We start from the raw sequence: 13,195 nt of genomic DNA on the forward strand, positions 1-13,195 counted from the left end.
AAGAGATAGAAGAACCAGTTCCACCAGCCAGAGCTGTTCCAGCGGCCTGTTCCCGAATGCACTGATCAAAGCCCATTCCTAATTTTCTCTTGACCACACAAACCAAAGAGAGCTCATTACATCTTTTAGGGTATGGCAGCTCTCCTAGATCTTGACTCACATTTGCAGCACCTCTCTGAATGGTTTTCAACTTCTTCCCAGATCTCCAAAGCACTGACTCTGGAAGAGCAGCATGCAGAGCTAATGCTGCTCAAATCAGGGTCTCTTTTACACAGAGATTTTATGTACGTCATTCCAGTGCTCTTTTTATAGCCACTGCTTTGCAGAATATAATCCTCACCTTGTACGCATGATCTGCACTGTCACCTCTGAGATGCCTGACTTCTGATTTGGCTCCAGTAAAGGATTGTTCAGAGAAGGGCCCTATGAAAAGGTCTAGACTGACCTGGCCCTCCTATTCCTTACTTCCCCAATCTCTAGCTCTGGCAAATTTTCCTACTGTGATTTTACATTTCATCCAGATTGGTTTTAACCACTGTGAGCACCTGCCAGCAGGATTACACTAGAAGTGTCACTAAGGGATTAACTCTCAACCCTGACAGTAACTTTTTTAAGCTGTATGACATATCCCACTCTTAAAAAGGATATGTCTACAACATAGACATAACCTACGCATAGGTGTTGTGCATAATCAGAATATAATGGACTGAGAAAACTAATTAATACCTGTCTTTAGAAGGTTACTGTTACCAATCAAGCTTCTAGTTCATCTAAGACACATCCTTTACATTACAAGATTTCATTTCCACAAACCCCAAGATAACTCGCATCAGTTATACTGCTATCCTGGCTCTGTCCCACATCTAACTTTCCAGGATTTTTCCTGTAAAACAGGGCTAATCAACTTACAGCCACCTCTTTGTCATCTCCCATGTTTCTCCAGGAATGGCACATTTGCTGTTATACCAAATATTCCAAAAAGAGTTAAAAAGCAAACAGTAATAACAAAAATAATTATTTAACTCCTTAAATACTCCTCAGTGCTTACTAATTAAAAAAGACTTGAAAAAACATCTTCATAGTTACTAATAAAAATGCACAAAGTATTTAATTGTTGCTGTAAAACAGGACATCTTTCTATATTTACCCCCCAAAAATTATACTTAACTGAATAGTTCTGCCTTTACTCATCATAACTGATAGGTTATTCACCTTTGCCCAGCTTCATGTCTGAATTGCTCATAAAATCACAGAATAGTTTGGGCTGCAAAGGACCTTAAAGCTCATTCAGTCCCCATCCCCTGCCATGGGCAGGGACACCTCCCAGTAGACCAGGTTGCTCCAAGCCCCGTCCACCCTGGCCTTGAACACTGCCAGGGATGGAGCAGCCACAGCTTTTCTAGGAAACCTCTTCCAGTGTCTCAGTCTTACACCCTCATAGTGTTGATGCATATAAATGTGTCCTCCTTTTTAACTCTGCAGGTAAGATTTTTCATTAGTATCTTTCTGACACTGAGGTCTAATCTTAAATATTCTAGCAGCTTTTTCTTAAATTTCCTTCAAAAGTACTCTGCCTGCTCTCATCACAAAGCTGCCAGTTTCTATTGCACACTCAGAAGGCAGTACTCAGGCACAGACTGCTTTCTTCAAACGTGTGTGATGAAGATACGGTGAGTCTTGGACTTTGCCTGGATTCTGCACATCAGGCATGTGCATTATGTCTGGGCAGCCAGGACTGTTTTGATCAAGACAGGCAGAAAGGTGAGCTTGGTCTCACCAGCTTTTGCAACCACACTGCAAGACAGGGAGGAGACTGCAGGGCCACTCTGGTGGCATTGTGAAAGGGAAGTGTTCAGCAGGGACATCAGGCACCTGACCTCACATCCCAGCCAGAAGTTTGGATGCTTTGTACCAGTGTAGCTGTGCTCCTTCACAGTCAGCACTGACTGATGGTGCCTGAGCATGGGAAACTTTGCAAAGCCACTGCTGGCTCCAGGCAAACTTCTGACTGAAGAAACATGCCATGCAAGCAGTATCAGTTACAGCTCAACTGTTTCGCCACAAAGAAGTGTGCAAACACCTTTTTGTTTGTTTACGTAGTATGTCAAAGCTGTATTTCTTTTCCAGAAGAATTCAGTAACTGAACACACTGGACACAGCCCAGGTTCCAGTTTGCTACCAGGGTGGTATGAAGGAGGGTCACGGACTTTCCACACCAGGCAGACTCCCTAAAGCCCTAAGCTGGAAGCTGTAACCAGATGTACAGCCTCTTGACAGAGATGCTCAGAGACTGTGTTCATCTACACCAAAACCAGGATTCACACAGATCTTCTTGAACAATACAGCACTGTAAACACGTGTGTGTTATAGCAATTGCTACTTCCTCTTTCCCTCTTATCAAAGCACTTTAGGGATTTCTCAGGGGAGAAAAACCACAAAGCCTTCCGTTACACAACTTGGAACTAAAGGCTTTGAGGAAAGATAGAATAATTAAAACATACATCTTTGGGTAACTGGTGCTTAGGGAGGCTTAGCATATTATGGTTTGATCTGGCTGCTGTTACTCTAACTCTGTACAACCTGAGCATTAGTAAAGACTGTGTTACTTATAAGCTCAAACTCTGAGTGTTCCATCACTGCCAAGAGGCAATACAAAATAGCCAACTAGGTTTTTATATTTCTTTGTATTCATAGGAAATTTACAGTTTATCACTGCGGGCATTTAACCCCAAAATCCACTTAAGTCCAGCCAGCAGAGCCACTGTGGAACTAAAAACCAAGCCCTGGTCAATTTGCACAATGAGAAGCAGGCCACTGGAAGAACCACCAAAGCAAGCAGTGAAAACGTCAGTGATATAAATGAGCTTGGAAAAGTCAACAGAGGGTAAGAGAACTCTTGACGTGTTCAAAGAAGAGGCAAACCACCATCTGCGTCAGGGAGAAAGACATGCCAACTCTGAAGGAAGAGAACACTGATTCTAGAGCAAGTCTTCTGGATCTCCAATCGTTTGCAGAAAAGCCCAGAGCTGAGTTGCAAATACCCTCACAATTACAACTGCAGCTTTACCTGCCTCCTGCCCTGGAGGAGGAGCAGGTTACTATAAGCAATTCAAAGCAAAGAGGCCACAGTAAGGAGTCATGAAGAACTAAGAAAGCATGACATCACTTACACCACTTTACAGGCTGAGGGCATTTGTTCACATGCCCTCCAGCTGCTCCTAGTTATTAACACAACTCTGCTCACAATGGAGGGATTAGTTGGAGTGAGTTGGCAAAGCTGTTTTGAGATGATGAAATGTATACACATACCCGGAAAGACTGTGTTTGCCTCATTTCAGCATTATGTCGGTACACTGTGTTGGGAAGGTGCATCAAGATGCCCTTCTAATACAGGGATAATCAAACAAAGTTCATTTCCAGGGCTTATGGGAAGCAAGTGAAGGCAACACCTCAAGGGACAGCTTTGTGAAGGAGAACAGAAATGGAGAAGGTTGGGTGGGGACAAGACCAAAGGGTTGGTGTAGATCATCCACCATGCAATTCTAATCCCCATTTTCCTTCCTGTCCTCTCAAGAACTGCTCTGACCTCACCTCTCCTGCCTCTCCCACCCTTCCCCAGGGAAAGCTGAATTCAGTGTACAGTTACATGAACACTTGTTTCAGTGGGCTCGGCAGTGCTCACCCTCCCACCATCCCCATCCCTCTGCCTCTTGTGCTGCGGTCACAGAGCTGTGCCAGTGCAACTCTTCAGTGGGAGGAGAGCTCTGTAAATGAGGTCACTGGATGACCTGGATTAAGAGAAAAACTTTTGAACTGGAATTGTTTCAGTGACCCACTTTAAAGCTCCTCTTCAAACAATTGAGACAGCACAAGGAGATGGTAGTGAGCTACAGTCTGAGAGCAGCAGCAAATACAGCTTCTTAGACTGGCTTTGTCCCAGGGAAAATACTGGTGTAACTCCGTCCTGAAGAGAAGGTGAAGCTGGAGCTTCTTCCCTACTAGTAGAATTAGCCCATTAGACTTCTGAGAGTCTGCAAAGTGGAAGGGTTCACAAGGTCTCCTAAGTCTGACCCCTTGTATCTCACAGACTTTAGCTGTGTTTCTTACCTGACTCAACAGTAAGGCTCTTAATCATAGAACAATTTAGGTTGGAAGGGACTTTTAAAGGTCCCTTAAGTTAGGCCCTCTCCATTTGTCCCCAGGCGGTGAGCAAAGGGGAGAGGTCTGGATTTTCTCCTTGATTAGTGAGCAGTAAGGGAGTGAGCCAAACCTTAAGGCCCTGCTCCCAGCACATTGATGCTGCCATGGAGAGGAATTGCTGGGCTTTGCTTTGAGTTTGAGAGGAGAAAGCAGCCAACCCTCCCTCATCAGTCTGCTTTATCAGTTCTTTGGGAATCCAAAATGACAGATTTGCTGCCAGCACTGTAATCCATTGATGATCACGGCTGGGAGAATACCCAAGTCATCTCCAGCTATGGCCTACTCAATAAAAGCAGGTTTCCAAGAGCAGCTCTGTTGTAACCTTAACACCTCCTGCAGTACCCAAGCTCCCTTGTAATAACCTCACTGTTGCAACTCCATCCACCTACTGCTTTACGATCCCACTTTATGGCTTGCTATCCCAAGTCTTTCTAGTCCCTTTCTCCTACATGAGCTTCAATTTTTACCTTTCCTAAGACCTGCTCACTTGGAAGGGCTCTGGGTAGTACCTGACCATAGACACGTGTATTACACAACCAAAGTCCACTGCTTTGCATTTATCACGAAAATTCCCAAGAAAACAGTACGTCCTCAAGATATTTGTGTGTTTACACACCACCAAACCTTGTTACTGCAATACTACAGAAACACATTTCAAGTCTATTGCTTAGGTCTTTTTCATACTTGATATCTAGGGGACTTTGCATATGGCTCATGAAGGCCTGAGTGCTCGTACCTCTGCACCAAAACCATTATAAAGAATGTAAAACTGAAGTGAATAGCTCATGTGAGAGCGGCTGTGTTTCACAAACTCCTGAGAAATCACTTTTAAAACCCCCAGAACATTCCACTCCTCAAAGAACAGGTGAACTGTATGGGTCACAATTACATTAACTTTCTCTGCAGCAAGCTTCCAGCTGCCCTCTGTCATTAACACTAATTTCCCATGAGCAACCTTCTGAATGAGTCTACATGTGGATTTTTCAACAGATTAAAATCTTAACTCTCCAACCAGAGCCACAATAAACCCCAGATGGGTGAGACTCGGTTGTGCGCAAAATCTCTAAGAAGGTAATTTGTAAAATGATTTTGCCTTCTGGACATAATTTCTCGAATTAATGCAAACTCTGAAGGCTAACCCTATCTGGCATTGCTGTGAGGCAAGGCAAACTTCAAAGCAACTTAAATTAGCACACAGACTGCAAAGCACTATTAATAAACTTTCACACAGAGAGTAACTCCCAACTCTAACTACAGCAGGCAAGCCCCACAATCAACATGAGAGATGCAGAAACCTATGGAATATGGAAAGGCTGGAAAAGCTTATTAATTTTGTCATAGAAAAATGGGCAGAGGGGGAGCTGGGGCAAGAAATAAACCCAGTATGTTTACAAAGCATGAACTGTGTTGTTAACCCGGGTTCAGAGAAGTAAAACTGCTTGGAAAGAAATAGTGGCAGGACTTTGGAAAGAGATCATGATCCAGTAGAAAACTTTGACAGCATCTGAAAGAAACTACCTCTAATCCAGGAAGTGGCCCTAAACCAAAACTGCAGGGCAAAGGGAAGGGATGACAGAAAAGCAAGGATAGGAAAGACTATCATTGGGAAGCTGATTGTGAACATGCCAGTGAGTTTCAGAAGTAATGTCTACAATAGGAATGAAGAATCAAAGGAGTCTCTTCTAAAGACGTCAATTCAAATACCACACAACTCGGAAGACTGCTGTTGCATCCTGGCATAGGCTTGGTCAACGCAATCACACATTCCTGCTTTAAGTGCAAGGTATTAGTGAAGCACATTGTTAAAACAAGCCAGTCCCTTCTTTCCCTCTAAGAGTTTCTTGTAATCCTGTTGCTTTGTCAGAAAGGCTGAAAGAGAATACTGTGTTTATTGAAACCTGCTATTTACTTATTCGAAAAAGGGTCAAGAGGATGTATTGTAACACCATATGAAACAAAAGATTAAGAAATAATCAAAAGGTACGTGCTTTTTTCTACTCGTGTTTGACTTAACGAAGGTCTCTGCAGTAAAGAAGACTCAGTTTCCAGCTCCTGATGTACCTCCAAAGCACCACCAAATTTATTGGCAATAATTTCTGGCAAAAATATCTAGTAAAAATTATTTAGGACATGTGGAAAATAATAACTTTTCCTCCTCCACTAGAAGGTCTCCTCTTACCTGTCAAGAGCTGGAGTTAGTCGGTAATCTTTGGTTGCTGACAGGATGGCTTTGATCAGATTATCTGGGGAGAAAGGAGGGAGACATTAGGAACAAGTTCTTACTTTTAATGGAAATGAAAACCAAAGTGATGTAAAGCATCTGAAGCTATAACTTGGAGGAACTGAAATAAAGTCCACATTAGGAATGTACACTTCAAATTGCATATTCCTATTTTCTCTGACTTTCATACGCTGGCTGCAACTGCTGAAACGTGTTATGTGCCAAATTCTGATGCAGTGAGCAAATACCTTGCACAAAAAGTATGACAGGAAACAAACATAGTACAGTTTAAGGCAGTGGTTTAATATGCACTTCCACAAGACTGCATTTTCACAAACAATTCAGACATGAAAAAAACAGTATCACTGTCAATGGTTGCTTTCAGACAAGCTTTTATGCCATTGGGCAGTGAACTGGATGCAGGAACAGAACCAGGTTAAAGCTGATGCTTTTTATCTTTCTGAGTTACTTTTAGTTTAGGTTCAGTTCCTCAGTCTGCCTTTCTTCATGGCAGAATCCAATTAAACCATCACAACTGCTTAAAGAAATGCCCACTGAACCACAGCTACTCTGACACCCCATGAACACTGCAGCAGCCAGATGGTATAAGTTATGCAAGCGCAGACACACACACAAATTAAATATATTAAATTGTAGAAGCACAATGATTAGACAAATAATTTTATTAGCTGGAAATTTTTAAGTCTGCTTCCTTTTAGATTTTGTCCCTTGCCCCTGTTTTTTTCCACCTCCCTTTCCTATAAAGATCCAAACTCCTTTACAACCAGGGACAAGAAGCAGCAAAGCTTTGCCTAGCCTGGATTTACAAATGCATCAGTAACTTCAGAATGGCTGTACTTGGTCTGACAAGAAGTCCATCTGTCTCCAAATCCTGACTAACTGTGGCCTTAAGCAGATGCCTAAGAGGAGCACAAGAATAATGCAAACAGACATAATATTTCCCTGAAATTATCTTTTACTACTAAATTATTTTCACATCAGGGATTTAATGTGTCAGCTATAGCTTCTATATTTCTGGCAACTCTTAGTCATTTCTATTCTATGAGCCTGGAACCCTCCTGGGTCCACATGGACTTTCAATCACTTCCCATTCCTGATTTTGAATATGTCTTTTCTGAGCTTCAGTTATAACACAGGAACGTTAAGAAGACAGACATCAAGTGATTGCTTATAGTGAACTTAAACAGTTTTCCTGATAGACACTACTTACTGCAATGAGCACAGTTTGGAGAGTCCCTTTCAAATAAAGAGTTCTGTTCTTATTTATTATGACCCTCTGCAAAAAGTACAGGACAAGGATGTCGATGAACACACAAGCTCGCGGCAGTCCGTGTGCCAAACAGCTTTGAACTTGACAACAAGGTGGTGAGATGCACAAGGCAGATAAATACAGCTGACAAACAGAAAACTCTGATGGTTACTTTGAGGTTTGGGGAAGTTTTTGACATGGTGTTACTGGCAGCCCCTGCCAACCATTACAAGCTGGGAAATGTGATTACTTTCAGAAGATCATATTTTGGAGGTAAGGAAAGAGGCAATTTGTAGGGCAAAAGCAACTTACTTGGCTAACAAAATAGTGGTTTTGTTTAATTTTCACTCATCTGAAGAATTTCTTTTGACGCATTGGCAGCAGGTTCCCTCTCCAGCAGGAATGCTATTTCCCTCAGTCTGCTGCAACAGCAGTAGGTTGTTGTGACCTCTAATGGCACTATGCCACAGTCCTCTCCTTGGCCTATCTCATACCTTGACTTTTGCTGGACAGTGTAACATTGCTGTGGTTGTCTTCCCACAATCTTAGAAAAGAGATCTGAGGATTGCATGTCAAGGGCTGCAACCTCCCATCTCCCAGGCTTTTCCTATGCCAGGTTTGCTTTACCACCCACAAGTTAATACCCTGCAGTACCTGGAGGTCATCCATTATACTATATTAAAAAGTACATTAAAGGAATACAGTTGAGTAATGCACTCAAATAATTCTGTTTTTCTTATCTTGCCACCTATTTAGTAATGCCTTCATAGGGAATGCTCAGAAATGAAATATGACTGGATATGACAGCATTTGGGATGAGGATGCTTCCCATTCCCATCATCCAGAGAGAAAACACAAACAAAACAGGCATTCAGTACAGAGTATGAATGGCCAAATGGGAGGTATCAGTCCAATGACACATGGCATCCAAGAGGTTTTGAAGTTGCATAAATCAGTGTTATCATTCAAAACTGCTGAAGGAAGCTCAATAGAAGACAAAGTACTGCACTGCCAAGTGTTGACTGACATCAGGAATGAAGGTGTCACAGATGCTGTCTGTGCTACTTTGTCTAATCTAGCACCCTCATTGGAAGTCAGAAGCAGGAGCCACAAGCACTAACAGTAAAAGCTAATGGTCTGGGCAGAGGAGAGGCACTAGATTCTTTTTGACTGAGCTGGAACTATACTAGAAGATAGACACTATGCTGGTGCTGAGGTGAGCACTTGCGTTTGGCACCTAGCTCACTGGCACCAGTGATGGAAAGATAAGACCTTCTCCAGAAGGAGCTTCTGTACCTTCTTGGGGCAAGGTTTGAGGGATCAGCAGATGCTGCTGTGGTGATCTGCAATCCTCCACAAGATGATGAAAATACCTACAATAGGGAACCACTGGCAGTATCTTACACCACAGCTGGGTCAAGGTGGAGGGATTTCAGTTGAAATCACTGCTGCAAGGACTATTATCACAGATAGCAACCTGCAGAACACAAAGCAGTGTTCATCTCCAGGTTATGCCTACAGATAACCAGGCACCAGGAAAGCGGGTGCATTCTGTAAAGTAAACTGATGGAGCATGCTTTCTTCAGCGTGAGAAATTGAAAGGGTAATGAGTATGGTCTGCCTTATATACCTATGTACTGAGCGATAATAATGAGTGCAAGTATGTTACATATGCTATAAAGAACAATTCTTTCCTGTTTCAAGTAACAGACTTTGTGCATAGCCACTGTCTGAATACTGATCTGTCAATGACTGAAAGCAAGTTTTGCAAGGATAAAAGGAAAACCAAGCCTTCAAGAGCCGAGTCACTGCACCAGTATATGCACAATATCATTGCTATCCCCATGATCTAGGCAATAACTGACACATTTTGCCTTCATGCAGTAGCTTCTGAGCAGATTCAAACTGTTTTACAGAACAGTGGCTACCAAACTAATTTTGATGTTGTACACATTGATGCTAGAATTCTAAACAACTCACACTAAACCATCACCTGAGTTAGCAGCACATCTGCACATCAGCAGCAGACCCGGTATGCTGCACATTGGCCACAGAACCCCTCTAGTGGGGTAGGACAGCAGTGGGAACAACTGGCACTAGGGCAGCAAGTTTCTCTGGGGTAGGCATATTCTTAAGGGGGTGCGATAGAGCTTGTGACTGGGACCTACTTGCACTGCACACAGCAAAGAACAAAATGGAGCGACCCAAGATCAGTGTTTTAGGGGAGTACACTTCGCTCCTGATAACTCTCAGCTTCTCTCCATTCATCCATTGATTTTATTTTGGGTTTTTTTGTCCTATTATTTTAAGGCACCAGCTGCATACAGCGCTGGCTTTAGCATGAACTCACACATAAAAGAAGGATTGTTCTATTAGGGCAACAGCTATGCAAACAATTTGTTTTCTTTTTTTTTTTTTTTCTTTCAGATGGTTTACCCATGTTGTGAAGAAACCACAGCATGGTGCAGACACAATGCTAGCCCGGGCACAACTCCTTCCTTGCTCGGCAAATGGGAAAACCAGACATAGTGGTAGTTGTGCTCTGCCTTGTATACCTGTACAAAGAGAGGCAAGGAGGGACCTGAGAGTACATGTTCCAAGTACTACAAAGGAAAAAAAAACCTTCCTGTTACAAGCAGCAGGTATGCATGCACTCGCCTCCTGCTTCCAGGCATACGGCCAGCTCAGGTGTAACAGAATTCATTAGCTCAGACAAATCCCCATTCAAACAGGTCTTTCAATTCTTTGAGGGCCACTTCCAGTCTAGAAAAGTTTCAGCTTTCCTGATTGAGTGCAGAACTCCAGCAAATCAGCCCAGCAGACATGTCTCAGCACCATATGCCCAGAAACATGAATCATGGAGAGCACAGCGCAGAGACCTCCAGGGCTCCATGGTAGGTCAGCTCGAACCAAGCAGAACTTTTTACCTGCTATTCATTTCACTGCTGGCACAGAAGCAGCTCCCACAGATCCATCAGCTCTACATCATGTTTACCCTGGACAAGGAGAACTGGCAGCACTGTACCATGGCTATCTTGAATTCTCCAAGGGATCCTTCAGATATATTGAACAGGCAGGAACAGAACCTTGGGCAAAACCATGCACTTCTTCCCTGTCACTCTTCTCCCCTAACAGTATGGATAAAAAGTGAATTCATCTTTGAAAAGCATTTAAACTTTGGCCTTTTCCCAGCTGCCAAACAGGCAGCCCAGCAGGTACAAATTAATTGCACGTTTCATGAAATACAAACTTCCCACTGAAAACTGCATTCAAACACCAAACTTGTCTCGAGCGGATCATCCAACAGCCTTGCAGTGGCCACAGTTTTGGTAACCACTCGAATGCTGAGTAAGCCCAACAGCAGTGTTGCTTCCTCTGTACTGTTCCTCCTTTTCATCCTCACAAGATTCAAGGCAGACGTTATCAATACTGAATCCTTTCTCCAGTGCATAGTCAAACACTGATATTTAAATGGCAAGAGCAGTGCTGTCATCCCTAGGGCTGCAGATGTTAGCTGTCCTGTAGTGGCACACATCTCGGAAGCAGCAGCTCACTGGCAGTCCATTTTTTGTGTTAGCTCAAATAGCTCACATCAGAAAGAAAGAAAATCAAATGCAGTGGCTCTGCTTACCTGAAACTATCGATATGGTAGGCATGAGACCATAAGAATATAGTGTACATACATACATTATGTATAGGGAGGAACATTTGTGCTGTTTAATTCTAGTTGAAATATTAGGCAAGTTAATTATATACAGTAGGCAGTAAAAATATATGTTTTTTATTCAGCTCCTTCAAGTCAAAGGCTATCAGGTGATACATATACACACGTATGTAAACATATATGCATATACCTGAAGCCACCCTCTCAGGTCCTCCATCTATTCCTCTCATTTCTGAAAGCAGTAAATGTCTTTATACACTGAGAGAATAAAAATTACTGAAGGTCAGGAGGCAAGTTAAGTGCCCTTCAGTAAATGATAATTAGTAAGAGAATAAGGTTTTTGACTCCTAAATAAGGAGCCCTCTGCAAAAGTTTTAATCTTCAGATGGCTCTCTGGCTTATATGGTCTTTACATGGTTCTGCTATCACACTTTAATGATAAATCAATGGAAATCAACATCAATAGCCTGCATTTTCACCTCACTCATTTTCTCCAATTAGTAAACAATGAACACATCACCAGGGCAAGCAATCTACTGCAGTTTTCTGCAGCCATAGTTTATTTTTCTTTCTTGTCACGGAGAATTTAGATTACTGGGGAGAGTGGGAGATTATTTAACCCATTCATCTATCAACTGCTATGCACACACTATTACTATACAAACAAAGCAAGAAGCCTCTGCACATTTCCTCCCATACAGAGGAGTTGACTACATTTATCTAAGAATCCTGAGTTATCATAACATATCCTATCAGCTTTGCCTTATAACATCAGAAGATTCAAAAGCAGCTCAGGACTGCATGATTTCTCTGAGCACAAGTATGTCTTGACTTCAGGTTGACCTTGAAATTTTCAGACATTTAGAAAAACTAAAAGTAAATAGTTAGAAATTAAGCAGGCAGTGACCACACAGTGAGAATCAGCCTAACTCTCAGTTCTAGCCTTTTTCTCTGTTATTTATGTGGAGGAGTGGAGACGTTCACTGTAAATGTCAACACCACTTCACATTGTTGTTTCTAATGTATAAGCTTCTTGCTTGTATCATTAAAAAGACATGGGAGACCTGGAGACCTTTCTACTCCACGGGGCTTACTGCAGGCATCTCACATGGTGTACCTTCTGCCTGCCTTGAAAGTAGGGAAATTGGGCTGATTGTACACTCTGGAGTGGCTAAGAGGTTGACATTTTTCAAGTTGTCCATACCAGCCGTCTTCCTCAAAAATCAGCAAGCCTACATATCCTTATTGCCAGCAGCAAATATTTCAATACCATGCATTAATGTAAGGAAACATTGTACTGCTTCAGTTGCTCTAGCTAGCACTTCTTCTAGCAGTGCATTGGGCATCAGCTTCAACTTTTGGGAATACACTGATTAGAGTGAGGTTGATAGACATCCCTAAAGCATTCCAGTCTCATCTGTGTATGGGTCCCTGTCCCACAATAACAGAATTCCACATGTGTGTCAGGTTCATGGGGCAAGTAAGCTAAACACATTGCTGTGGGTTAAACAAATTGTAATATTTACAAACAAGTTCTAAACACAAACCCAGTGCATAATTATTTGGGGTTTTTTTACACTACCCAAAAGTTCACCTCTGTGTAGTTTCTTCTTCAGCATTTTCTTCCTTAAGATCCCACTCCATGCGGGAGCTGAGAAGTGATCTTTTATGGAAGGATTTACCACTCAGCACAAGCACATGGATCCCAGTTTCACCACATATTCTGTTCTCCAGCTCTCTCCCAGAAGGAACATGTCCAGCCACAGACACACATTATTGTATCTTAATGAAGATACATTAATTGTATCTTAGCAAAACTGGGAATCCAGTGAGTACAGCA

At 42.4% G+C, this 13,195-nt stretch overlaps 1 protein-coding gene across 9 annotated transcripts in view; it reads right to left on the bottom strand.

Annotated features, from left to right (window-relative positions):
* The window catches only part of ST3GAL3 (ST3 beta-galactoside alpha-2,3-sialyltransferase 3), a 202,172-nt gene that overhangs the window by 55,873 nt on the left and 133,104 nt on the right, over positions 1–13,195 (bottom strand). For all 9 annotated transcript variants that reach the window (XM_031050734.2, XM_031050735.2, XM_031050739.2 and 6 more), the window contains one exon: positions 6,380–6,443. In XM_031050734.2, coding sequence (XP_030906594.1) covers positions 6,380–6,443 — 64 coding nt within the window. The remainder of the gene's footprint in view (positions 1–6,379; positions 6,444–13,195) is intronic.

The sequence above is a fragment of the Melopsittacus undulatus genome, chromosome 6, assembly GCF_012275295.1.
Source record: "Melopsittacus undulatus isolate bMelUnd1 chromosome 6, bMelUnd1.mat.Z, whole genome shotgun sequence".
Taxonomy (NCBI): Eukaryota; Metazoa; Chordata; class Aves; order Psittaciformes; family Psittaculidae; genus Melopsittacus; species Melopsittacus undulatus.